Source organism: Athene noctua, chromosome 14, assembly GCF_965140245.1.
Source record: "Athene noctua chromosome 14, bAthNoc1.hap1.1, whole genome shotgun sequence".
Classification (NCBI taxonomy): domain Eukaryota; kingdom Metazoa; phylum Chordata; class Aves; order Strigiformes; family Strigidae; genus Athene; species Athene noctua.
The window spans coordinates 10,595,370-10,621,071 of NC_134050.1; the positions used below are offsets into that span (position 1 = coordinate 10,595,370).

A 25,702-nucleotide genomic window follows, 5' to 3' on the forward strand; every position below is an offset into this window, starting at 1 on the left:
CCTGGAGGGGTTGAAGAGTCGGGTTGACCCAGCGCTGAGGGATCTGGGGGAGTTGGGAAGGGTCAGTGTGAGGTTCATGGTTGGACTGGAGGAGCCTCAAGGGCTTTTCCAACCCAGATGATTCTGGGATTCTGAGAGCTCTGTGGAGATGAGCCACAGGTGGGTGCAAGGGGCCGGGTGTGGGGCTGCAGGGAACCACCCAGCCTCCCATTGGGAGACCGTGGCCACTGACCTTGGCCCAGGTGTAAAAGCCATCAGTGGGGGCTGCCCCTTCTCTTCCTTCTCCCTCACAATGAAGGCTCTTGTGAGAAGGTGCTTTGTGCTCTTTCTTGCTGCTGCAGCCTGGGCCCAGGACGCTCTGGGTAAGGGGCTGGTTGGGGGTGGGGAGGGGGGTCGTGCTGGGTCTGGCTGCCCTCCTTGGGGAGGGGGAAATGGGCAGTGTCCCCCTGGGCTGGGCTGTGGGGTGTCTCTGCCCTGGGCATGGCTGTTTGCTGTGGGGTGGTGGGTGCAGGCAATGCCTGGCTGCCCCCAGAGGGGGGCTATGGCTGTAAATGTGGAAACAGGGGAACTTGAGGGGATATTTGTGCCAGGGGCTTGCCTGACTTGCTCCCCTGGGAGCAGGTAGCCAGGGGGTCCCTGGCAAGCTGGCTCAGTCCTCCCTCTCCTCATCCTGCTGCAGTCTCTGTTACGTGTGGCCACACGTGGCTTTCTGTGTGGGTGCCGGCCGGCCTCCTGGGGAGTCGTGTGGCCAGTGGGGAGCTGATGCTGGGATCTGGCTGTGGGGTAACCGCTGCTGATGGAGATGGCTACCGGCTGGAGCACCCACTCGTGGCCTGTGGGACCACCCTGGAGGTGAGGAGCCAGGGGTGATCCATGTGTGCAGCACCCACATTGGGGGGGGTGAAGGATGTAAGGGGGGGGACCATGTCCCACAGGGGAGGGACAGTGTCAAGGTACCCACAGCTGGGGAGGAATCCATGTGGGAGAGGCGTGGTGGATCCTCCGCAGCCACCCACCTCCCCAGGGTGCCTGTGCCATCATTGTCAGTGCACCCACGTGCTGGGTTAGCCTGACTATGAGGAAGGATTTCTGTGCAGAAGGGGCTGTTGGGCGTTGGAATGGGCTGCCCAGGGCAGGGGGGAGTCCCCATCCCTGGAGGGGTTGAAGAGTCGGGCTGACCCAGCGCTGAGGGTTCTGGTGGAATTGGGAACGGTCAGTGTGAGGTTCATGGTGGGACTGGAGGAGCCTCAAGGGCTTTTCCAACCTCGATGATTCTATGTCTGCTCATTCCCCCAGCTCCTCCCAGACAGGATCCGCTACAGCAATGTCCTCCACTACCGCCCGTTGGTTGGGGGGCCTGTAGCTCGTGCCAGACCCTTCTCCCTCCCTGTGGATTGTTACTACCCCAGGTAAGTTGGGAGCCCCACATCCCCATGCTCCTGGGTGTGATCCATGATTGGACCCCTCAGTGCTGGCCCCATCCTGGGCAGGGTGGGTGCTATGGAGGGGTGCCTGCCTGTGGGGGACATGGCAAGAAGGGGTGTCCTGCCTGTCCCTGGGAGCCTATCACCCCATTTGAGGATGCTTTGTGGTGCAGGACAGGCAGCGTTTCACTTGGGGCCATCCAACCCACCTGGGTCCCCTTCAGCTCCACCGTCACTCACCGGAGACACTTGCGGTTCGCCTTGGATGTGTATGACAGTGAGTGGGGGACCCCCAAACCCCCTTGTTCCCCTGTGTCTGTGTGTGAGGGGTACACACACACGACACAACACCCCCTCCTGCCTTCCAGGTACCTGGTCCTCCCGCCTGCACCAGCCCACTTATTTCCTGGGGGAACTGGTCAACATTGAGGCGTCGGTGAGCACCGACCCCCGCCTGCCCATGAGGGTCTTTGTGGACGAGTGCGTGGCCAGCCCAAGCACAGCGACGTGGCTGAAGTACAAGGTCATCGCTGACAACGGGTGAGCACCACGGCTGGGCACAGGGTGCCCCCCAGATTGCTGATCTCCCTCCTCACCAGGACCCTGGGGGGTGGCAGTCCTGTTTCACCTCACTTCCCATCCCCGTAGGTGTCTGTTGGATGGACAGCTTGGCCGTTCCCGCTTCCTACCCCAGCGTGGGGACAGCTTCCTCCGCTTCCAACTGGACACCTTCCTTTTCCCAAATGCCTCCAGCAGCCAGGTCTGTGCCAGCAGGGTCCGTGGGTGTGGGGAAGGGGTGTCTGGGGGTGATTGTTGGTGAGCCATGGGGCAGTTCAGGAGGTGTGGCAGGAGGATGCTTGTCCCCACAGATCTACCTGCACTGTCACCTCAAGGCTGTGACGGAGGGGGCTGGCAGCACCTCTGGCAAATCCTGCTCCTATGACCGCACGGCAGATGCCTGGCACTCCCCGGATGGGGCTAACTGTTCATGTTGTGGCTCCCCGGCTGGCTGCGGAGGCCGTCGGCGCCGTCAGCTGGCCGGCAGCAGAGGTAGGAAGACCCTTCTGAACCCATGGGGGGGAATGCAGGGATCCATGAGATGTTTGTGCCCAGCAGTGCCTGATGGGCTTCTCCTTGCAGGGCTCCTGGGGGAAGCCAGCATCCTCCTCAGCCCCCTGGGGCTAGTTTCAGCTCTGCCCAGCTTGTCCCCAGCCCCCACCGGGCTCCTCAAGGCACCGGAGCCCAGCACGGCACTGCCGCGTCGCCCCTCAGTCCCCGTGGTGCGGGAGGAGAAGAGGGACTCGGGTGAGTGTGAGCTGCCCCACGGTGCTGGGGGGTGGTGGGGATGACCCTGCTGTCCCCCTCACCCCACTGTCTCTCCCCTGCAGGGCCAGCTGTCCCTGGCACCACACTGGCCATGGTGGCCATGTGCTCCATCCTCGTTGCCGTCAGCGTGGTCGGCTGCTACTGCTCAGTGCAGCGGTACCAGAGTGGGCACGGGGTGGGGGACCGTGAGACAGCCTCGGGGGAGCCCTGTGATGTGGCCATGGCCCCTACAGCAGCTGGTGGTGCCTGGGCCACCCCCAGGACACCCCCTGTTCCTGCAGACCCTGCTGTGGTCTGACTCTTTTGGAAATAAACCTGTGGCAGAAAGACTGTGCCAGTGCAGTGTGGAAGGGGGGGGGTGGTGTTTCCAGGGGTGAGTGGGTGTGGGGTGTGATGTGTCCCCCCCAAAAGGGCCCGCTAACCTCCTCCGGGTGCTGTCGGACACCCCACGCTGCTCACCATGGAGTGGGGAGCAGAGCTGGGCCACTGGCAAGTGTGGCTCCTGTGCTATATTTGGGGGGGGGGGGGGAGGGTAGAGCACTGGTACCCCTCTGCCTGGGTGGTGGGTGAAAAACAACCATTGCCAACGTAAGGACACCAGTGTGGTGAGCCCCTGGCACAGCTGCAGCCCCCCCTCCCTGGGGATGCTCTGGTGAATTTGCAGAAAAGGCGGGGGGTAAGAGCAGAGCTGGGGCAGGAGGGCAGGTTTGTAGCATCCCATGTGGAAGCTCGTGGGCACCAGATTCGTGCAGGTGTGTGGTGGTAGGGTACTGAGGGGCAGATGGGCTGCCGGGGCCTTGCTGCTTGGCTGTGGAGGGCTTGGGAGGGGGGTGGGGTGTCCCTGGGCTTGGGGGGATGTGGCTCAGAGGGCCCTTGTGCCACTTTCTGGTGAAGTGAGTTGTGCCAACCCTCAGCTGCCAGCGCACTGGGCTGCTCATGATGTGGGCAGCGTGGAGGGCAGTCCATCAGGCTTTAATTATTTATTGACTTTGTGCTGTGGGTTTTTTTCTTAACCTCCCCCTACACGGAGTTCTTGGCTGGGCACCCTGAAACTGTGGGTCAGCACCCTGGGTGCGAAGCCACCGCAGGGAAGTGAGTAGCTGGGATTGGCGGTGGGGACACACACGATGGTGACAGGACCTGCTTGAGATTGTCACCCCCTGCAGCCGGGGAGCAGGGACCTCCCCAGCGCAGCCGGGGACCAGCCCTGCCTGGGAAAAGGGGGTGCCAAGGAGCTCTGCTCCCCACAAATCCTACCCGGGGGCCAGCACCGCACACCACACCCCCCCCACCCCCCGGCCCTGCTCTCCGCAGCCCCCAGCTCTGCAGCGAGGAGACAGTTCGTGCCTAATGGCCCTTGATGGATCTTTCTTCCAGGAACTCGCTGCAAAGAGCTCTTCTATTTTTTTTTTTTAATTCTTTCTGAGCTCCTGTAAACAGGGCTTTGGGTTGGGGGCAGTTCTTAGCAGGGCTTAGCTCAGTCAGGAGGTGGGGGACACACACAGCACACGGCGGGGGGAGGCTTTTTGGGGCAGTCTTGCTTCCCGGAGCACCCCACTTTCCTCCTCTCCCTTTTATCTGGCCCTGGGCATCTTGGGGGTTGGGGTAGGAGCATCTTTCCTGGGAGGAAGGGGGGGGGGGGGCACGGTTCCCTGGACCCCTTCCTTGAAGGTGGTGTGAGGAGAGGGGCAACACTAAGCAGCTCCCCCCTGCCCCACGCAGCTGGGGTACCCCACTTTTATCTCCCCACGCGGGCTGCATCCAGAGGTGGGGTGGCTTCGGGGGGCTGCTTCTTTGCCTCCTTAACCACCCCCCACCCCCAATATTCCTTCTGCTTCTGTGTCCTGGGCAGGGCAGTGGGGGTTCATCTGTGGGTCTGGACGCGGGGTGGGGTTTCACCCCGTGGGTCTTGGGGCCACTCGTGGGTTGGGCGGTGGCCCCGGGGATGCTGCAGCTGCTGACATCAACCGCTCTGCGCCAATGAACGCCCGGGGGGGGCGGGGTGGGGCGGGGGGGTGGGAGGGCGGCCCCGGCTGGGACCGGGCTGTTCCGAGGCCGGAGGGGGTGGCGGGGGGGTAGGGGGGTGTCCCGCTGCCCCCCGCTGCCTCTATGCAGGGGATGGGGAGCCTGCGGCTGGGCAGCCGCGCCGTGATGTACACGGCTGAGACCCTGCCCAAGGGCAAGAACCGAGTGATGGGGGTGAGTCTGGGGGAGGTGGGTGGTTTGGGGGGGGGGGGGCTGGAACCCCTGAAAAGTCCCCCGCCCTATTCCTGAAGGTTTCTGCCCCTCCTGTTGCTCCCCGCTGCGGCTCCGAAGTGTTTCGGGGACAGGAGCACCCCCATCCCCGGGGTGTGTGTGTGTGTGTGCAGGGCGGTTTGGGGGGGTGAACTGGTCCCACTCTGGCCCTGTCCCATCCCACAGACTATCCAGATTATGACCGGCTTCATGCACATCGGCTTCGGGATCGTCCTGACGACGCTCACCAACGTCTACACCTCTGTCTTCGTCATCGGCGAGATCCCCTTCCTGGGCGGCGTGTCTGTGCGTAGCGTGGGGCTGGGGGGGATGTCCACGGGGGGAAGAAATCCCCTCTGGGGAAGGATGTCCACGGGGAGAGAGACCCCCTAGGGGCTCTGCTTCGGCAGCTTTCAACCTCAAGGAGTAACAAGGCACAAGGGGGGGAATCTTGTGCCCCCCAAGAGCCATGGGGTTGTGCCTGTGGGCAGACTGTTAGTGCTGGGTGGGTCTGGGGGAGCTCAGGGTGACCTGGGTGCCAGCTGACTGTGTGTCACCCCCTTTCTCTCCTGACGCAGTTCATCATCTCAGGCTGCCTCTCCATCGGGGCGGAGAAGAGCCCCACAGAGTGTGCGGTGAGTGTCGCTGGGGGTCCCCCCTGCTGCTGGAGGGGGGGAAAGGGGGTGGCTGAGGAGCAGCTCGATCCCAGGTGAAATCCGTGGGGGCAAAACCACGTTTAAACTTGCGCCTGTAAGTGAGCAACAGGAAGAAGAAATAAACCCCCCCAAGGGCAGCCTGAGGTGTTACCCACAGCTGGTTCCCACCGGGGTAGTGCTGCAAAGCCGGGGTGGTGGGTGTCCCCGCGGGTTTTGAGGTCCAACGCCTGCCCCAAACCTGTCCCCAAAGCCTCTCTGCGCCCGCAGGTGAAGGGCAGCCAGACCATGAACATCATCAGCGCCATCTTCGCTTTGCTGGGCATTGTCGCCTTCATCGTAGACCTCAACCTGAATGGGCTCTACCGCTCCAGCTTCAACTACTACAGCTATCTCGTCCTGGTAAGTGGGGGCTCATCTGGACCCCCCCCTCAGCCTCTGCTTTCGAGGCAGCGGTGCCTGGGGCTGGCTGAGCCTTCCCAGACAGGGTTAAGCCTTTTGGGAACCTCCCCTGTCCCCTTTTCCATCCCTTCATCCCCACTGGATGCTGCCTGAGCCCTTCTTGGGGTAGAGGGGCTTTGGGGTGCAGCCCCATCACTGTTGGGGAGCAGGGAGCCCACGACCAGCAGCACCCTGACTGCAGGTGCAGTGCCGTGTGCCTGACCTATTTTAGGCTGATACCTCAGGAGATGAGTCACACCCTGGGAGTGCCCGTTTCTCTCCGCAAGCTGTAAAAGCGGCGAGGCGGAGGGCTCCAAGCACGACCTTGGCACCCGCAGAGCCGGTGCTGAGGTGCTTTAGGATCGGTGGGAGACCCAGGAGGGGAACCCCAAAATCCTCACCCTAAAATTCTCACCCCAGAACATGGGGTGGGGCCCATCCTGTGGGACCAAGAGTGGGTTTCTTCCTCCTGGGCGTTGCTGATGGGGTTTTTCCCCCATCCTGGAGCTCGCAGGGAATGGGATTTCCATCGTGCTGCTCATCTTCACCATCCTGGAGTTCTGCATCGCCGTGGCCACTGCTAATTTCTGGTGCCGGGCCACTCGCCTCAGCTCCAACGAGGTAGGGCAGGGGGGTGAAGGGCAGCGGGGTCAAGCCCTGGCCGGACCCCCAGCACTTTCCCCCCTGCTCCTGCTCTCCCCCAGGCCATGCTGATCGTGCCCAGTGCCACCCGGGTGGACCTGGCAGTGCCACTGACTGACCTCTCTAGGCCACCCAGCTACTCCGAGGTGATCTACGACCCCAAAGAACAGCCCAGTTAGAAGTGGAGTTGGGGCCGGGCCGGCTCCCCAGAGCAGCATCTGACTCCCACCTGCATGACAGATCTCTTCCCACCCCAGGAAAGCATGCCCCCCCTTCCCTGGGAGCACCCCGGCACCTCCACCTTGCTGCACCGGGCATGGGTGGGCACAGGGGGTGGAGGAGAGAGGCTGGTGGGCACCTGGGGGTCACCCCGAGCTCTGTTATCCCCCCCCAGCTCTGTTATTCTGGCCCCGCCCCCCCCCCCCCCCCCCCCCCTCCTTCAGAAGCAGCAGCAGCTCTTGGGTTTCTTTGCAGCTGGCCGCCCCTGAAGTCTAGCGAGGCGCTGGCCCCGAGGACGTCGGTGTGGGGTCCTGCCTCCACGCGCCCAAAACTGTCCCCAGGGTTACGGCATCCTCCTCCCGCCACGCTGCAGGCTGGGACACGCTGGTACCCCCTCCCGAAAGCCAGCAAACACCCCCAATTTGCCCCCTCCCTGGTTCATCTCCTGCCCCCACGCTAGATCTCAAAGACGGGCTCTTCGCACGCTGGCTGCTTTGGAGAAGGGGCTTCTCCACGGGGTGGGGGGGAGCATCTTGGGGCTTCATGGGGTGTTTCTGTCGGTAAATACCCAGTTGGGTGCTGGGGTTCATTCACGTCAGGGTTCAGGATCTCCTTGAGGTCTGGTGGCCATGTAGCAGGCAGCTTCTAGAGCCCCCACTGTGTGCTGGGAGCCGTGCGGGTACCTGGAGCATCTACCTCGGCTCGTACCCCCTTGGCTTTATTTTATCTTTGAAATAAATGCTCTATCTGGACCTGCGTCTCCTCATTTGGGGGATTTCTCAGCACTGGAGCTGCAAATCCCACCCACGGAGCTGCTGTCTGGTGGACAAGGGGCTCATCCTGCCAGCTGCAGGGGTTTCCCATGCCCATCACCTTGATCTGGTCCTGCTGGGGATGGTGACACCACGGTCCCCCCAGTACCTGCACCCCCCTCAGAAAAACCACCACCCTAAATCCCCCCCCTTATACACACAGCAGTACAGCTCACTCTATCAAGTGCTGCTGGAGCAGCAATGACGGTGATGACAGCAGCTTCAGGTTCTTACACCAGCTGAGAAGCTGCACCCTGGGCTGGGGCTGCTCTTTGGGGTGACACGGGGACACTGGTGGCATTTATTCCCTGTTCCCATGAATGTGGCTGGGTGATCCCGTGGGATGGGAATGGAGCTGAGGGCCCTGCTGAGTGCTCCTAAACCTCATCTGTGCAGCAATTCCACAAAAATCGCTCCTCTTGGGGGCAGGAATTGAGACTAAAGGGCTCTTGGCCCACTTTTAACCAGCAGAGAGGTTTGTTACCTCCCGACCAGCTCATTTCCCACCCGGCAGCAGCGGGGGTGCCCGAGAGCCTAACAAGGAGTAAGGGCGCTGATGAGCGTCTGGCACTGGTGGGAAGCAGTTTATTTAAGGAGCAGCCCGAGCTCACGGCAAGCTTGGGATGGAGGCAAGGAGGGAGAGCCCAGCGCTGATTTTCAGAGGGGTAGGAGCACCTTGGTGAGTTATTGATGCCCTAAAAGGGGGACCTCTGTCTGCACTTGCTCCCTGGGGCATCCCCCCTACTGTCTGGGGACAGGGTCTGCCTCCAGCCCCAGGGTGAGCTCGTTTGAACCACCACTTTTAGTTTTGGGTTAAATATTTTCTTTCTTGTTTTTAACAGCCCACCCCCCTGCCCTGACAATGCTCACTGCTGCTCAGCCAAAGCCTCATGGATTATTCACTCACTGTCAGTTATTTCTGTTCCTGTCTCTGAAAAAATAATGAGCCAGTTTGGTAGGAAAAGCCCCAGAGATTGGGGGAGCAGGACAAACAGCCTCTCTCTGCTCATCCCAGGTTCACAGCCCCATTACGGCTCCAGCTCTTCACCTGTAGCTCCGGAGCCTCCTGTACCTCATCTCCCAGCAGCCGGGGAGTCTCTCCAGCCCCAGGGGGGCCACCACACAGACCTGCTGACCCCCCTCAACCAGGCTGCAGGTCCCTCTGTCTTTGCCAAGCATGGTGGATCCGTCCTTGCTCATCCTCTGCCAGCATCAGGTTCTTTTTTTTTTTTCCCCAGAGCATCCCACTGCCACATGCTGAGCTGGGTCGGGGCCAGCTTTTTGCTGCCAACTGCAAAATGCCCCTTTCCATGAAATTGGGCGTTAGCATGGCGATAACCCAGAGCCCCTCAATCTTTAAACCCAGATTATCTTTCCCCGGATTTTCAAGGTTTTCTGTCGCTGTGTTGAAGTGCAGCTTTCTCTGGAAATGCAGGAATAGATGTTTTAAGTCTCTAGGGAAATGTGTTTCTTATCTATATGCGTATTTCTACGTGTTTTCAGCCTTGAAACCTGGGGAGGAGCAGGTACCTCTCAGGGCTGGGGACAGCAGGTGACAGGAATTAGACAGGGTCTGGGGAGCTGGTAGGGTGATGGGGAGGGGCCCACTTGGGGACACATGGTGCTGGTGAGCCGGTGATCAAAGGGCTGTATAAAGGGTGGCGACGCGGGCAGGAGAAACGCTGGGGCAAAGGCCGGCAGTCACTGTCCCACGCCAGCAAACACGGGGCCTGCCAGGAGCTGGGTACCCCAAGGGACAGCACGGTGAGTGCCCCACGGCTGGGGGGTGAGGAGGGGCCGCGCACCCCCCTTTTTTGCCGTGGTGGCGGAGGGCTGGGGGGCTCAGTGTCTTGCAGCAGCTCTTGTTTATGGTGTTTGCTGCAGCCATCCCCGAGGCGGAGGTGGGGAGCGCAGGACAAGCCCCTCTTGTCACCGGAAAGCTTTGGCTCCTTTCAACCGCGGCTGGGAGCTGGGGATGTTCCCCCAGGAGACCCCCCTGCCGGACCCCCACAGCGGGCACAGGGCTGACCTCCCGTGCGTACCTGCTCCCTGCCCCACAGTGATGGGGGATGCTCCTCTGCCACTCCTGGGGGGTGGGCACAGACTGAAGGACCATGGGGCTCCTCTGGGCAGCCCCCCCTTAGAGGAAAAGGGCCCTTGGGGACTTGCAGGGGAGGGGACAAGGTGTGGGGTGGCAGCGACCTTGAGGGTGCATGAAATGCTGGTGATTTGGGGGAGACGAGCTGCTGGGGTTAGGGGGGGCTGCTTTACATCCCTGGGTAAAGCCAGGGAGCACCCGCACCCCAAACACCAGGTCTGGGTCCTGCGTCTTGGAAGGGTGCTGGAGCCCTGGAGGGGGGCTGGGAAAGGGCACGGGGGATGCCCAGGGCAAGCTGAGCAGGCGAGGGGTCTTCAGGGTGGAAAGGAGAGCTGTGAGGGCAGGCGGCGGCGTGTGGTCCTCGCCTGATGTGTAGTAGCGAGCTGGCGGTGGGCTGAGCTGGGATGCAGGAGGGGTGTTTTCACCCCCCGATGGGGGAAATGGGGAGATGTGGAGCTGAAAAGTGGCGGGGGGGGGGGGGGGGGGACACGGGACACAGACACACACACACACAATCTGCTGAGGGGCAGCGACACGTCGCCCCGGTGCTGTGCGTGGGGGGGACGGTGCGGCTAGGGCAGCCACGTGTGCTCTCCCTTCCAGTGCCTGGGATGCTGCATCAGCACTGACGATGGCACCCAGAGAGCCTTTTGTCACCCTCCCTCCCTACACCCCCCGGATGGCACCCAGAGAGCCTTTTGTCACCCTCCCTCCCCACACCCCCCCGGGGGATACCAGGGCCGTGCAGGGGGCTGGATGCTGCAGGCTGGTGTCAGTCACCCCCCTAAAAGCGGAGCTGGGGGTGCTGGGGGTAAGAGCAAGCACCCCGCCAGGCCCCCGTGCCCCGGGGCTGTGGCCGGTGCCGGGCTGCCCGGTGCCTTCTGCTCCCCAGGGCATCCAGATCCTCCTGGGCATCCTCCACCTGGGCTGCGGGGGGGTCCTCGTCTCCTCCTTCAGCGAGCCCCTGCAGGTGCTGACCGCCAGGTCCTGCTACTTCATCTGGGGAGGATTCCTGGTAAGGGGTTCCCCTGAATCTCCGCTTGGTTTTTGGGGCAGTACCTGCTTCTTCACACCTTCCTCTTCCTCTTCCAAAAGTTCATCCTCTCCGGTTCCAGCTCCATGGTGGCAGAGAAGAAACAGGGTGTCTGTGTGGTAAGGGGAGACGTTTCTGCTCGCAGCGGTTTCCTGGGGTACAGGGGTGCTGGTTCCTGGCACCCCAACTCCTCCAAGTGCCAAACTGCCCCAGTGCATGGATGCTTGCTGGGGCTGGGGCTGGTTGTGACAACCTGCTGCCAGAGGACCCTTGTCCCCAGGCATGTGGATGTGGCACATGCGTGTATGTGATGGCTGCAGGACTGTCTGCAGAGCTGGAGGGGCTCGCTGTGCCTGCCAGACTCCCCCTGAGGGCTGGGGGAAGAGGTTTTTTGGGGGAGAACTTTTGGGGGTGGACTGCTGGGGGGGTATGTGGCTGGCTCTGTCCCCAACAGGTGAATGTCTGCCTGGTCCTCAACGCCATCAGCCTGCTGGCCTCCGTGGTGGGCATCGTCCTGGTGCTCTGGGACTTCAGTTCCCACCATGAAGCCTTTTTTGGGCCCCAGCTGAAGCTGGTGAGGGGGTGGGGTGGCAGGGTGGGGGGGATGGGGTCCCACATCCCAACAGCCCACGGCAGGGCAGGCTGGGATGCACATGGCAGACACGATGCTGCCAGGAACCTAAAAAGTGGGGTGATGTGGGGTCCCACCCCCTCTATCCTCACCAGCACATGGTGCGGGGGCTCCTGGGTGTCCTGCTCACCTTCACTGCGCCCGAGACCTGCATCACCTTCTTCTGCATCTACTTTGGCTGGAAAACCAGACCGGCCACATCCACACCGGTGAGTGGATGTGAGGGGAGATTTCTACCCCCCGGGGAACACGGGAGAGAGGGACGGTGGGTTGAGAAAAGGGGTGACAGGGATGAGCCCCCCCCAAACCCCTTAGAAGCAGCAGGAGGGAAGGCACCAGCCTCGGTGCCTTTGCTCCCGTGGTGTTTCTTCCCTGGCCAGGCTGAGGATTTCACCCCGAGCTTCGTGCCTCCACCGGCGATGCTGCCACCCCCGCCACCCTACCACGAGGTATTCGCGGCTGTGGACAGACGGGCTCCGTAGCGGCTCTGCGGAGGGTGGGGGGGAGCTCTGCCCATCAGTGGCTCCCCCTCCCTCTCCATGTTGTCGTGGCTTTCCCTGTGTCAGCTGCAGAGACGTGCTGTGGCCATCCCCAGCCCTGCCCGCAGCGATGGTGTGGCCTTGTGTCCCTCCCTCAGGGTGGCAACGCTAATAAAGGCTGAGAGCTGGTTCCAGACTGGTCCCATGAGCTCCCCATGACCGGGCAGGGGTTAAGGCAGGGAAGATGCTTAAGGAAAGCAAAAAATCACCACACGTTCCCAGTCAGCAGTGACCTCAGGGGTCTTTGTGCCAACCCTGGGTCTAAACAAGTCGCTCAGGGTCATGTCCTGTTGCTGGTGGCCCCATGTGGGACCGGGGTGCTGGTGGCAGGTGTCTTGCCACCCCGGGTGCCATCGCCGTGGCAGACAGAAGCACTGGTGGGACTTTGACAGGTCTCGGGGTGACCGCGCGGAGGACAGCGGGAGGGGTGGGGACGGCACCAAGGTCTGCAGGTAATAAACCCAACTGGCCTCTGCTCCCATGGCACAGCCACCGTGGCGGGGACAAGGGGCAGCACGGTGAGTGCCAATACAGGCGATGGCTGGCATGGGGGGAGCTGGGGGGGGTGGCTGTGAGCGGGGAGGGGGGGTCCCAATGGCTCTGTCTTGCATTGGAGGGGTATCTAGCAAAGGTGGGGTTACTGGGGGTGGTGGCTGCCCCAGCTCTTCTCAAGTTGAAGGGGAGGGGGTTGCCTGGGCTCCAGGAAGGGGCTCTCATGTCTCCTCCTCACATCCCAGGTTGGTGGCGTGCAGGTTGCCTGCACCCCCACCCCCCCACCCCCCCACCCCCCCCCAAATGGAAGAGGAAGGGGGAGAAATAGCTAACAGAGGAAGAGGAGGGAAGTGGAGGTCTCACCAAGCCACCCCAATGCCACCTCTGGGTGCCTTTTCCTCCAGGTCTGGCTGCTGCTGAGTGCCCAGGAGCGACATTCCCCCGGGAGAGAGCTGTGTGCCGCCGGGGAGGGCTGCGACGCGTGTCCCATCCCACCGGGGTCCCCAGGCTGCCCACTCTGTCCCCAGGGTCCTCATCCCCGGTGTCCCCAGCCGCAGTGCCAGCCCCCTGGGGCCCTGCTGCCTGTCTCCAGCCCCATAGGGAAGCCCCACGGCTGGGTGCTCCAGGTGGCTTTGGCAGGTGCTCTCTGAGGGGACAGGGACGATGGCTGAGATCTTGCTCTGGGTGAAGCCCAAGCTGATGGGGGTGAGCATGACCCTTCTCCCCTCACCAACACCATGGGGGGCAGTTTGCGGTGGGTCTGCCCCCACGAGTGACTCCGAGCAACCCCCATCCCTCCGCACAGGCCCTCCAGGTCGTCCTTGGCGTGGCTCACCTCGGTTTCGGCAGTGTGGCCACCAGCATCGCAGGCTCCAGCTTCGCCCCCTGGTCTGTCACCACCACCACCGCGTACCCCTTCTGGGGTGGCATCTTGGTGCGTGCAGGGGACACGGCACCCCCAGAGTCGCAGGGCAGGTGCCAAACGGGTCCCGGGGGAGGAGGAGGAACAGGATGGGTGCTCTGCGAGTATCTCCAGTGCCATCGTCACCCCAGCTGTGGGGGATGGAGAGCCACCTCCTCCAAGCCTGGTGGCTCTCAGGGCAGCTTCCCCCTCCCCGATCAATCCCTCTGTGTGCTCACGCCGGGCAGCGGGGCCATGCCAAGTGTGGGCTGTAGCGTGACGGTCCCCATCCCCACGTGGGGGACCGCTCTGCGCTGCTCCCCATCGCGTGGAGGTGGCGGTGGCTACACCAAGGTGGGTCTTCCCCCACTTGAGCATCAATTTTTCCTCTTTTCGGGGCAGTTTATCACTTCAGGATCCCTCTTGCTGGTGGCAGAGCATTTTCCCAAGCCTTTGCTGGTGAGGATTTCCCCCTGCCCTCTCCTCCATCCTTCACTCTCTGGGACGTGTGGGCAGAAAATGGCAGGTCCCTCTTGCCTCCCCGTGAGCCGCACCGGTGCGCTTCTCTGCCAGGTTAAGAGCAGCCTGGGAGCAAACGCTTGCAGCGCCGTCACGGCAGGCATTGGGGCCATCTTCCTAATAGCGGATCTGAGCGTCACTGCAATGTACAGGAGCTTCCCAGCCTCCCTCTTGGTAAGCGGCTCCCCACGTAGTAACATTAGAAACTCCATCTCGCTACAAGCTTTTGCCAGGTTGGTTTTCCACCGGTTTAGTGAGCTGAGCTGGCTTAAAAAGGTGAGTGCTGGTGCCGGTGGTGATGGGAGGGAGGAGAGCGGAGTGTGCTGGACTGGCCAGAAATCACAGGTGGTTGGTGAGAAGGAGGTAAACAATGGCTCCCCTTTTCATCTTCCTTCAATAATGGCGTGAAGAGAAATGGCTTGCAAAAGGCACATGTATTTCACAGAATCCCAGAATCATCTGAGTTGGAAAAGCCCTTGCAGATCCTCGAGTCCAACCATGAACCTCACACTGACCGTTCCCAATTCCACCAGATCTCTCAGCGCTGGGTCAGCCCGACTCTTCAACCCCTCCAGGGATGGGGACTCCCCCCTGCCCTGGGCAGCCCATTCCAACGCCCAACAGCCCCTTCTGCACAGAAATCCTTCCTCAGAGCCAGCCTGACCCTGCCCTGGGCAGCTTGAGGCCATTCCCTCTTGTCCTGTCCCTTGTTCCTTGGTTCAAGAGACTCATCCCCCCTCTCTGCATCCTCCTGTCAGGGAGTTGTAGAGGGCCATGAGGTCTCCCCTCAGCCTCCTCTTCTCCAGACTTACCCCCCCTGCCCAGTTCCCTCAGCTGATTGGAGTTGAGAGCAGGATGTCAGCCCCCGATGTGATTTTTTTTTTTTGCTTTGGTGGGCTGTAGCGGCGCACCAGCAAGAGATGGCTCCAGGGTTGGGGGGATGCTTGGCAGAGCCCCCACCACATCTGGGGGGTCAAGAGGGAGGGATATGTCTGAGGTGAGGGTCAGCATGGCCAGGGGGTTGGTTCCCCCCAGGATGTGGGGCAGGAATACTGCTCTGCCACTGCACCATCACCAGCTTCCTGTCCAACGCGGAGCCCACGTTGGCCCGAGGTGGTGACGGTCGTGCCGAGGCACCGGCATGGGGCTGCTGCAAGTGGCTCACAATGCTCTGTGGGGTTGTGTTGCTTGCAGTCAGCCAGCACTGGGCTCTCAGGCATGCTGCTCTTCACCAGCTTCCTGGAGCTCGCCATCACTGCCCTGTTCTGCTGCCGGGGCTACCTGGCTGCCCGCTGCCCACCCCAGACCGTGAGTAGTGCCCTGTTACCTCCTCCTGCGCTGGGGGGGGCGATGGGGATGGCTCTGAGCTGAGGTCAGGCAGGGTGGGACTGAATGAGAAGCTGGGACGCATCAGCAGAGGCATCTGCGGTAACGCCAAGACGCTGAAGGCCACACGCGTGTCCCCAAGCAACCCCCAGCCCCGTGTCCTGGCGGGGAGTGACAAAGGGGACACACCAGGGCTGCGTGATGACGGGGCTGCCCCCTTCTGCTTTCCAGGTTCCCTTTCCCATGCCCTACGCCATCAGCAACAACCCCTCAGACCTGCCCATCACTCCGTCAGCTCCCCCAGCCTACAGCTACGAGGGCTACGCTCCTTAATGCCACGGAGGGAGCCTGGCCAGCTAGCAGCAGAGACAAGATGCCGGCCATGCCAGCACTGCCACCCCTTCCCCCTCTGTGGACGCCGTGGGAAGCTCACACAGAGCCGGGGAAAACCCCACATTGCATCTCGTGGGGTCCTGGCCTCATCCTGACCATGCCCGTGTGGGGCTGGGACATCCGGCTGGCCCCCGAGTGTCACATCCCCAGTAAAATGGAGGGTGGATGGAAGATGCAGCTCTGCCCCGTCCATGGGGTCGGGGTGGGAAGGGGCTCCGCACACCCCTCCTCAATCCCACGATGGGTTAAATGAGGAGCAGCGGGCTGCATCACGGTGGTTTGGGGGGATTTGTTTGGTGCAGGCAGGAGGGACCTTTTCAGGGCAGTTTCCTTGCCCTACTGAGGAAAGGTAGGAGCAATGCTGCTGCATTCCAAATGACAACGCCCCCCCCCCCCCCCCCCCCCTTCAACGCCCTCCTGCCCAAAAGCCTTGAGGGTGCCTGGGTGGGGGTTTTGCGGAGAACTGGCTCCACAGGAGCCTTGTCCAAGGGGTTTTCAGCGGCACAGTCCCTACTCCAAAATTTTGCCTCTGGTTACGGTTTCCTTCCCCGTTGTGTCTCCTCGGGGCAGCTGAATTCCCCACCACAGCAATTCCAGAAGCGCCAGAGTGGCTGCCTCAGTCAGTGCTGCACCCCAGAAAGGGTCAGGACCACCCCAGCAGGCAGCATCACGCTGCCAGTCTCCTTGCCTGCTTCTGCCTGCTCTTGGCTCCACATTTCCTAAGCCGGGATGGATCCCTTAGTGTTTAACACCCTCAGAGGAGGTTCCCTCTGTGGTTTTTTTGGGGGCACAAAGCAGGGACAACACAGCCCACAGTCTGGGGATCACAGAGCAGCATGTTTGTCTGCAGTGAAAATATAAGGGTTGGCATCATCACTGCCCAGGGAACATGGCACAGATAAAAAACAGATGCTTTTTTTAAAAAAAAAAAAAAAAACAAAAAAAACAACAGAAAAAGAAAAAAACAACTTGAAACCTGTCCCAGAAAAATGTAGCTTTCTCATTCTGGAACCAGTATCCTAAAAGCCCTGTGAGAACCAGAAACATTTGGAGGCAAAGCAAAATGTTGACTTTTGGTATTTTTATGGGGATATAAAGTTTTTCACAGGAAGCAGCAACTTTCTGTGAAAAGCATTTCTCCATTGCAATCTATTTTCTTTGGAAAAAAGCAGCGGGTTTTGGGTTGGAAAAGGACTTTTGGTTCCACCAGGCTCGTAAACTTGTCCTGTGCTGGTGGGAGGGGATGCTGAATTGCACACCCCCCCGCCCCCGCCGCCTCTCCCTGCCCCAAACCTGAGCACCCAGCCAGGCTTCCCCCATCCGTGCCGTGACATCCTGAGGGACACCGGGGCGTTGAGCCCGAAGCCATCGACGTGGGAGTCCCCAGCTGCCAGCCCAGGTGTTTGTTGAAAGCCACATTTTCGTGGGGCAAATGTCTCACCCAGCACCGGCGCTCAGCCCGTGCATGAGCGGCTCCTGGAGATTTAAAAGAAAGGCTAATCAGCAAAGCAAAGATTTCCAGCTGTCAGGAGAGCAAAACTCGACCTAAAAAAACACAACAACAAAACATTAAAATCCAAGGAACGCATTGTATATATCAGCAAAGCCAGAAATTCCTGCAAATAAAGGGCTGGAAGGCTGCACCGACGGGGCTTGCCGCTTCCCCGCATCTGCTCAGCCAGACGTTTAAAAGCTTCACCTCCTCTTGGCATCTGTTTCCAAAATAAATCGTAACATCCTACCTTGGGCTCCTGCCATCCCCAGCTGGACCTGGCTTTATTTAGAAAGGGAAAAGCACTTTCTCCACGGATACCTTGCTCAACCGCTTCACCAAATCCAGCTGCTGGGCCGAGGGCAGTCACGGCTGTTTCTGGCTGAAAGGCTGAAACTTCAGGAATGCTTTAGGAATCTGAAAAGACGGATTTGGGAGGAAATCCACCGTAGCAGGCGGTTTCGACTGGGAACACGAGCCGTCGCTAATGCTGGAGGACACCCTGCATGTATAAAGGCTAAAGAGGGGATCCCAGCATTTCCACGGGTGCTAAAGTGTTCCTTCCCCCTCGGGTGCTGCCGGGGTTGCAACGAGATCCCAGCCGGTGCAGGACTCGTTAGCATCAGGGTGTTGAGAGCATCTCTCCCTCCACAGAGAGGCCGAAATTACCGGCAGAAATTAAAGGCCAAGAGGCACGGGGAGTGCGATGAAGAGGCGTGGTTGAATCTCATCCATCTCCATGTTTTTCCTGGAAAGCCGTGCCGGCAGTTGCAGCCCTTTACAAGGCCAAGTGCTCGCTCCCCCGCCGTCGGGGCTACAGGATGGGGAAAACGCCAGCGGCAGCTTCTCCCCAGCACCCAGTGCTGGCACTGGCAGCTTTTCTCCACCTGATGTTTTCCACCGTGGGATGAGACGATGCAGATGGGCTAAAGTGCCTGGCAAACCCCTTGTCCTTTCCTCCCACTTGCCTGCCTGGAGGCAGCGTGAGCCCGCTCAGGCACCAGGGTGGAGATGCGAGTCCCTCGCTGCTCCTTGCTGCTGGCTCTTTTCTGAGACCTGCTTTAGGCTGGTTTGGTGGGAGTGTCCCCCCCTCACCTCCCAGCTATGGGCAAATCTGGAGACAACTCCTACTGCTGTGCCAAAAATCCTCCCATTCCCCTGCGTGTGGGAGCGTGGGGAGGGCACAGACTGACTGTGCTCCCTCGTTAGCCAACAGACAGGGAAATGGTCTGGCTGTAAAGACCCAAAATGGGACAGGGGAGAGCTGAGCCCCCAGAGTCCCAGCTTGGCTGCTGAGGTTTGCTGGGCATCCTGCCCCCAGGCTTGTGGCCACCACCCCAGTCGGCCACTGGTCAGTCTCCTGGTTTCCAGCCTGCAGAGAAAACCTTTGAAAGAGTCCCCGGAGAAACACAGAGGCTCCGTGGGGACACCAGCTTCCCTCCAGCGTCTCTGCAAACTCAAGAGCCAAGGATGTGGCTGTGCTGCTGGTCCCTCCATGGGAGACATCGAGACGTGGCTGCTCCGTGCCCGCTTTGGTACCACCCATCCCCTGGTTTCCCTGGGATTGGAGGGGGGCTGTGGCTGCTCACCCCTCGCTAGCGATCACACACCACTGCTGGCCCCAGGGCTGGAAGCCTCTACCTAGCTCTGGAAGCCATGTGCCTCCAAACCAGGCGTCTCAGCTCCCTCTAGGGCCAAAGGAAAGGAAAAAGCACGTCACAAAATTCCTCCACCTGCTCCTAAAATCCTCAGCTGGAACCAGGCTGTGGAGAGGCCCAGCCCTCCCTGGCTCTGCGGTGCGAGGGGTGTTGGGAGTCCCCAACGCTGGTGATGCCCGTGGCCACCAATGTGGTGTGAAGCCAGCCCTAGCTGCTTGTGGCCAAGCTCAGAGATGCCAGAACCCTGTACTTAAATATTTCTACTCCACCCAGAACTAGCTTGGGTAAAGCCTCAGGCGGTGGGCAGACATTCACAGCCTCCAAGAGAGGAAAAAACCCAAGTGGGGTCCTACCCTGCACCTGTCAAACGTCCAGGGAAGCCGGTGGGTCCTCTGGGGGGACCCCAGCCCACTCGGTGAGCAGATGGGGACGGCGGCCACAGAGGAAATAGCTGTTTTCTGGCAGACCTGGAGACCGGTGGCCAGCGCAGGGAGGAAGGGGCCTCTGAGCTTGCCCCTCGGGAGCTCCTCGCCATGTGTGGTGGCTCTGTTCCCAGGCTGAGCTCTCATTTCCTATCGGAAACAACCACATCTCCTTTCCCTTCAGCTCCCGCTGGAGCTGTCCGGCACCGCACGCCGTGCTGCCGCTCCCCCCCCAGCTCGCTCCTGCGGGTGGGCTGTTCTCACTGGGGACAGACACACAGGGTCGAGGCACTTGTGAAGGAAGAACCCCAAAGACAATAAAAAGGCAATAAAGGAGCTTCCTTGGGACTTTTAGGGGTTTATAATGTTTGTGCCATGTCCTGTTTCACTCCTTTTTTATTCCCCTGTGAGGGAAACTGCCAGGGCTGGCTGTCTCATAGTGGCCAAATTAATCTTTGAGCACCTCATTAGGACCCTGCCAGGGCAGATAATGACGCCTGAGTTAAGCATCTGCAACTGGGGATGGAGAAGACTCGCCCAAAACTGGGCAAGGGGGGGGTGTGTGTGTGTCTCCTCCCGGGAGCATCCCAAGGGACAAGCGTCCAACCCCTTCCGCAGGCTGCAGCGGAGCCCTCGAAGGGGCTGCCCCCACCTACAGGTTTGCCAAGCCCCCCTCCCCCTCCCTCTCCCTCCACCTTGTGCACGCAGGAGGGTGCATGCGGGGCTTTTTGCCAGCCTCTCCCCTCCATTGGCAAAGCCACCTCATTGAGCAAGAGGGGCCTGACGAGATTTCCGTGAACAAACTTCCTGCAGGGAGCAAAGGGCAGCGGGATCGTGTCCCTGCCCGACCACCACCTCCTGGGGAAGATTTAAACGGTGAAGGGACCGCTAACGGCGGCCGTGGGGAGGAGGAGGAGGGCAAACCTGTGCTGAAGGAGGTACCTGGGTGCGGAGTGAGGTGTGGGGTGCACGATGGGGTGTGGGACATCCTTGGAAGAGGATGTCAGTGCTTCTTGTGCTGCTGCATCCCATACGCTGGCCCTCAGCAGGCCAGGAGCTGGCCTGGTCCTTCAGCTTCCTCACTCTGCCTGCAGACGATGGCAGCCACCACAGTGACTGACTCTGGGGGTGTGAGGATCATCACAGAGGTTATCCCGGCCACAGACCCTCGAGCGGCCCAGCTGACCTCCAGTTCCAGGCCGTCCACACCCGCCGGGGCATCGTTTCAAGTCAAAATCTTCAGAAGGGCTCAGCCAAAGGCGCTGGGGGTGAGACACGGCGTCTTGGAGGGACGGGGCACCTTGGAGGCAAAGTGGGGACTGAATATCCCCAGGGACTGTCCTGCCAGGGCGTGGTGTGACAGTGGGAGCGGGGTGGAACACAGCTAACAGCAACGGTGATATCCACCCTTTGCTGGTGCTGGCACACAGGCAGAGCTTTGGGCCAAGAGTGACCAGTGGGATTGCTCTCCCCCATCCTTCCCCAGACCATCCACATCTTCACCGGGATCATCCACATCTGCTTCGGGATCATCCTGACAGTGTCAGAACACAGGACCCCTTCCCTGCCTGTGGCCAGCGGGATCCTCTTTTGGCTCGGGCTCTTGGTAAGTAGGGACATGCCTGGCCTTCACCCTCTCACCATCCGATGAGGACTGGGGGATCTCAGTGGACTGGGGACCAGATCCCATCACCAGGGCCTCCTCTTACACCCAAATCTTCTGGCTGTCCCCTTTGGGGATAGAGGGAGTGTGCATGAAGCTCTGAAGACCGATTTGCAGCCGAAGGGGCAAGGGGATGTGTGGGATGGGTGTCTTGTTGCTGACACCCTTCTTCCTCTGTTTTCCGAGCAGCTCTTGGTCTCAGGCTCTCTCCTGGTGGAAAGTGAAAAAAGAGAGAACATCTTGCTGGTAAGGGGGTCCCCTGCGGCCAGGCTGGAAGGGGCAAAGTGTCCCCCCATTGCTTCTGCCCATTCCGGAAGCTGGTGGGACCCCCCTGCAGCCCAGATTTACCCCGCAGGGGCTAGAGTGAGGCACCCAAGGCCTGTCTCACCCTCGGGAGGTCCCCAGCTCTCTCCCCATCACAATCCTTCATGCTTCAGGGCCTCCACAAGACACTTGGGGCCTGCTGAAGTCCTTCTCTGATGATGGGGACAAAAGGTGTCACGGAGGATGGCTGCCCTGGGTGGCTTCTCCAGGAATATATGTGTCCTGAATTGAATAATCCAGCTCAGAGGCCCCCTGCTCAGACAGGTCAAACAGAAAGCACCAGGCAGCCTCTTCAGCTCTGTGGCACCTCGCAGGGGGTCTCTGGCAGGGTGGGCATCATGCTGTCACCTGCACAGCTCCTGGCTGGAGCAGAAGGAACAGAGCTGCTGCTGGTTCACGTGAGGTGACCCCCACAGGTGAAGACCTGCTGCATCATCAACATGGGGGTCATTCTGAGCACGCTGGTGGCCACTCTTGTCCACACCACGGCCATCACTCGCGACGTCCCCGGCTGCGAGACCAACATGCCGTTCCAGCTGAAACCTGAGTGGTGCTTCAACCTGGAGACCAAGGTAGAGCCTCATGGTCCTGCTCAGGCAGTGGGTCTGATTGCCCGTGCAGGGGTGGGGATGAGGGACACCGCAGGATCCTTCCGCTCTCCTTCTCGCAGATGCTGAGCAATGGGCTGGATTCCATACTCGTCATATTCAGCCTCCTGGAGTTCTGCACAGCCGTGGCGGTCCTGGCCTTTGGCTACGACGCCATCAAGCAGCACAAGTACACAAACATGGTGAGGGGGGCTGGGCCCATTGCGGGGCCTCGTCACAGCCCAGAGCCCTGGGGAGGCCTGGGGCACTAGCTCCGGCATTTCGGCGGGTGCAGGGCAGCGTTATCCCCCCTCTTCTTTCCTCCGAGGGGCCACCCCAAGCCGGTGACCCACGGGGGTCTCTCTCTGTGACCCCAAAAGCAGAATTTTCCCCTTTTTCCTCTCCCAGGTGCTGTAGCCATGGCCAAGCCTGCAGCTGTCCCCTGCTAAGAACCACCGCATGCCCCAGCCCTGCTGCCAGAGCCCAGAAGGGCCTCCCTGGTGTCCGATGGTGGAGCTGGCCAGAGCCCGAGAGGCCTCCACATCCCGGCCCCGGGAAGGAGGCTGCTCCCCTCTGTGTGTTTGGCCCCCAGTAAAGGCCTCTCCCCCCAGCCCAGGCCACGCATCTTTCCGGGGCTCGCTCAGGGGGCGGGGGGGCCTCACCGAGCCCCCACACAGGGTGGGATTGGGGGGGGGGGTGTCGGTGCAGGGCCTTCGCCCGGCGTCGTCAGGGAGGAGGGAAGCTGTTGCCCGACACTAAGATGGCGGTCGGGGGGAAGGGGGGGGGGGGCGCCTCGGCGTCGCCTCGTTTCCTCTCTGAGCATGCGCGCGGCCGTGCCGGCGCGTCGCGCCTCTGACGTCATCACACGGCGCCGTCGGGGAAGCGGCCGCGTGGAGAATGAAGGGGGAGTGCGGGGCGGCCCCGGCCCCGGGTCCAGGCCCCGAGCAGCCCAGCGGGGCGGCCCCGGCTCCGGCCCCGGCCCGACGGCGCCGAAAAGCCAAGAAACGAAAAGAGGCGGCGGCAGCCATCCCGCGGGGCAGGCCCAAGTCGGGGCGGGTGTGGAAGGACCCCGGGAAGAAGAGGTGAGAGCGGGAGGGAGGGTCAGGCCTCAGGCGGGGGTCTCTGGTGGAGGCGGCGCTGTTTGGGGGGTTCTGAAGCTTGGGGGGGAGGCTCTGCGGGTGCTTTACGCCGAGAGTCTGGGCGGGACAGGGCCGTTTTGGGGGTGGGTTGGCTCGGGAGGGGTGTGGGAGGGGCAGGGCTGCCTTGATGGGGCCATGGGGGTGGTTTGTAAGGGGACGCGGGAGCTGTGTGTAGATTTTAGGAAGGACCCAGAGGGGACGGGGCTGCTCTAGGGGAGCCCTGAGCTGAGGGGAAGATTTAGAGGGGATGCGAGGGCGTGGGGCTGCTGTGGGAGGCTTTGAACTGGGGGAGTTTCACAGAGTTCTGGCCTGAGGAGTTTCTGGAGAGGAGCCGGAGCAGGCGAGGCTGTGTGGGGTTTCTGCAAGCCATGGGGAACTCAGTTCTGCCTCCAGCTGCTAACGCAGCCTGTCTGCCTGCCCAGGTTCTCACACATGATCCAGGACAAGGCCCTTCGCACCTCCTGGGCACGGAAAATGAAGGAACGGCAGGAGAGGAAGATCGTCCAGGACCTGGCACGGCAACTGCAGGAGGGGAAGCAGAGAGAGAGAGAGGTAACGGTGCTTGAGAGCTGCACCTGACACTTGGGACCCTCCAGGCAGTGTCACCCGGCCCCCTCTGTGCCTGCTGTCCCAGCCCTTGTCTGCAGCTACCCGCTCCCTTCACTGTGGCAAGCTCAGGGCTGCGTTGTAGGGTCAGGCAGTGACCAGAGACTTTTCCACCTCCCTCCATACATGATCCTGTGTGTGTTGGCAGCCGGGACAGTGAATTCCCTGTCGTTGTGCCAAATCCAGGCTGCAGCGGTCACATGCTGCAAGTCACTGACATGGAATAAACTCGTTCAGTCAGTTCAAGCCTTGTGCCGCGAGGGCTGACTTGGCTTTATGCCGCAGATTTTATGCTTGGGCAAGTGGAACTCATGGTGCCATAGCCCTGCAGCTCCCTGACTGGGGTGGACATTGGCTATGGGTTGATGCTGGTTTGGGTTTAAGCCCAGAGGAAGGGAGGGAGGGATTCACAGGGAACACTTTTGCTCCTGTAGGAGAAGAAACGGCGACGGGAGGAGAACCTGAAGCGGCGCCTGGAGAATGAGCGGAAGGCAGAAATTGTTCAAGTGGTGAGTTGTGGCCCCACCATGGGCTGGGGACACCGCGGTGGCCTGGCAGAGCCAGTAGCCTTCAGATCCTAGGCACTGGTGTCTAGTTTGTTCCAATTCCGCTCCCTGGCTCCTCTGAAGCACTGGGAGGACTGGGGAAGTCCAGCCGAAGCCAGCTGCACCAGGAGGGTGATTCCTCAGCCAAGCAGGGGGGGGACAACTTCTCAAAAACCAGGGAGGGGGTCACTTTGTGGATTGCTGCCACGCGAGGCAACAGAGCAGGGCAAATGACGTCAATGGGAATCCAGGCACATGGGGCTTTCCTGCAGGGAAGTCGGAGCTTTTCCATCTGGAAGAGACTTGGGAGCTTGGGGTGGATGGGAAGAGCTGGGCAGCCATGCCATGGTGGTGAGGATGTGGTTAACCTGTCCCCTCCGACACCAGAGCTGGGGCAACTTGGAGATGCTCCTGGGGAGGAGTTTTAGGATAAATCTGATCAGGAGCTGGATGGCTTCGTGTCCAGACTTCAGTCAGTGCTATGCTTCAGCGGCGGGAGGAAGACAATCCCATCCCTGCCTGGCTACCCCCTTGGTGCAATCTCTGTACCTGAAAGCCCCTTCTTTCCCCCTCACCCCCATCCCCAGATCCGGAACCCGCTGAAGCTCAAGCGGGCGAAGAAGAAGCAGCTGCGGCGGGTGGAGAAGCGGGACACGCTGGCCCTGCTCCAGAAAACACCCGTGCGACGCAAACCGGCCATGGAGTGAGACGGGAGACAAGGCACCGCAATGCCCAGCCGGGGAAGCTGGGATTTCTATGGGTCCCACTTCTCTCCAGGGGTGTTTCCTCAGCTCAGCGGGCAGGAGCTGCTGCCCAGGCCCTTGGGGTTGGACAGACAGCAGGACAAAGCTGGGGTGGGTGATGCAACACCGTGACCTGCAGGAACTGACTGTTGGATCCCCCCCTACCCTGCCCTGTGAAGTTGGGGTGTTGCTGAGGGCCTGGGGCTCGAAGAACTGCTTTGCCAACTCCAAATCTGCTTTTTCTTTATAAAAATGAACAGGAACTGACCCAGACTTGCCTCCCAACACTTCAGGAGGGTGCAGGTGGCTCCAGCGTGGGGCCTTCCCTCTGCCAAGATGAATCTTGCTCAGCCTTCCTGCAGTCACAGGGGCTCCTTTTCCTCAAAGAGGGGTCTCACCTCCCTGGGAATGAGCTCTGGATGGAGAGGGCACATCTCTGCTGCGCTGCGGGGATGGGAGGGGAGTGGGTGGTGCAGCACTGCCTCCTGTCACCCTTCTTTGGTGGGGGGCAGCACTGCTGCAGGGTGGGTTTGGGGGGTACTGGGAGATGGGGGGCAGGGCTTGGGGTGGGAAACACACACAAATCTTCACCTTCCTAGTTTTTCTTGCTCTATAAATGCTCCTTTTTTGTGTTCTGGCTGAGGGTTGTCTCCTCAGCCCGGTGGGATGGAGGTGCCGAGGGGTGGGCAAAGATGAGGCTGCAGGGAGGAGAAGCCCTCACTGACAACGGGGAGCCCCGGGGGGGGGGGGGGGGGGGGGGGGGGGGGCGGGGGCAGGGTGATGCCCAGGAGCTTCATCCTGGGGGGGGAACATGAGCTTGTGGCGCAGAATGAGCAGTG

The 25,702-nt window shown here is 61.1% G+C and overlaps 5 protein-coding genes across 8 annotated transcripts; all 5 read left to right on the forward strand.

Moving 5' to 3' along the window:
- Positions 1-292: 292 nt before the first annotated feature.
- Positions 293-3,048, forward strand: LOC141966184 (zona pellucida sperm-binding protein 3-like). The gene is made up of 9 exons (XM_074918617.1): positions 293-362; positions 680-852; positions 1,297-1,409; positions 1,598-1,701; positions 1,793-1,964; positions 2,073-2,184; positions 2,294-2,474; positions 2,565-2,729; positions 2,813-3,048. The coding sequence occupies exons 1-9, from the start codon at positions 293-295 to the stop codon at positions 3,046-3,048; spliced, it is 1,326 nt and encodes a 441-aa protein (XP_074774718.1).
- Positions 3,049-4,789: 1,741 nt separating this feature from the next.
- LOC141965996 (membrane-spanning 4-domains subfamily A member 12-like) lies at positions 4,790-7,692 on the forward strand. 4 transcript variants are annotated; one of them, XR_012634531.1, is made up of 7 exons: positions 4,790-4,949; positions 5,172-5,291; positions 5,564-5,620; positions 5,909-6,040; positions 6,594-6,700; positions 6,784-6,867; positions 7,196-7,220. XR_012634531.1 is itself a non-coding variant. In XM_074918256.1 (7 exons), the coding sequence occupies exons 1-7, from the start codon at positions 4,860-4,862 to the stop codon at positions 7,214-7,216; spliced, it is 618 nt and encodes a 205-aa protein (XP_074774357.1). In that variant the 5' UTR covers positions 4,790-4,859; the 3' UTR covers positions 7,217-7,692. The 4 variants fall into 4 exon arrangements, 3 of the variants coding, with proteins under 3 accessions (XP_074774357.1, XP_074774356.1, XP_074774358.1); XM_074918256.1 differs by having other exon boundaries at positions 6,587-6,700; positions 7,196-7,692; XM_074918255.1 differs by lacking the exon at positions 7,196-7,220 and having other exon boundaries at positions 6,587-6,700; positions 6,784-7,145.
- A 2,914-nt stretch (positions 7,693-10,606) lies between these two features.
- On the forward strand, positions 10,607-11,996 carry LOC141966185 (membrane-spanning 4-domains subfamily A member 15-like). The gene is made up of 6 exons (XM_074918618.1): positions 10,607-10,621; positions 10,743-10,865; positions 10,946-11,002; positions 11,338-11,457; positions 11,610-11,723; positions 11,895-11,996. The coding sequence occupies exons 1-6, from the start codon at positions 10,607-10,609 to the stop codon at positions 11,994-11,996; spliced, it is 531 nt and encodes a 176-aa protein (XP_074774719.1).
- Positions 11,997-20,143: 8,147 nt separating this feature from the next.
- Positions 20,144-22,432, forward strand: LOC141966085 (membrane-spanning 4-domains subfamily A member 15-like). Its single transcript, XM_074918435.1, has 7 exons — positions 20,144-20,194; positions 20,351-20,524; positions 20,743-20,862; positions 21,109-21,165; positions 21,660-21,815; positions 21,914-22,033; positions 22,239-22,432. The coding sequence occupies exons 2-7, from the start codon at positions 20,354-20,356 to the stop codon at positions 22,245-22,247; spliced, it is 633 nt and encodes a 210-aa protein (XP_074774536.1). The 5' UTR covers positions 20,144-20,194; positions 20,351-20,353; the 3' UTR covers positions 22,248-22,432.
- Positions 22,433-22,700: 268 nt separating this feature from the next.
- Positions 22,701-25,136, forward strand: CCDC86 (coiled-coil domain containing 86). The gene is made up of 4 exons (XM_074918267.1): positions 22,701-22,912; positions 23,392-23,521; positions 24,010-24,084; positions 24,708-25,136. The coding sequence occupies exons 1-4, from the start codon at positions 22,728-22,730 to the stop codon at positions 24,825-24,827; spliced, it is 510 nt and encodes a 169-aa protein (XP_074774368.1). The 5' UTR covers positions 22,701-22,727; the 3' UTR covers positions 24,828-25,136.
- The last annotated feature ends 566 nt before the right edge of the window (positions 25,137-25,702 follow it).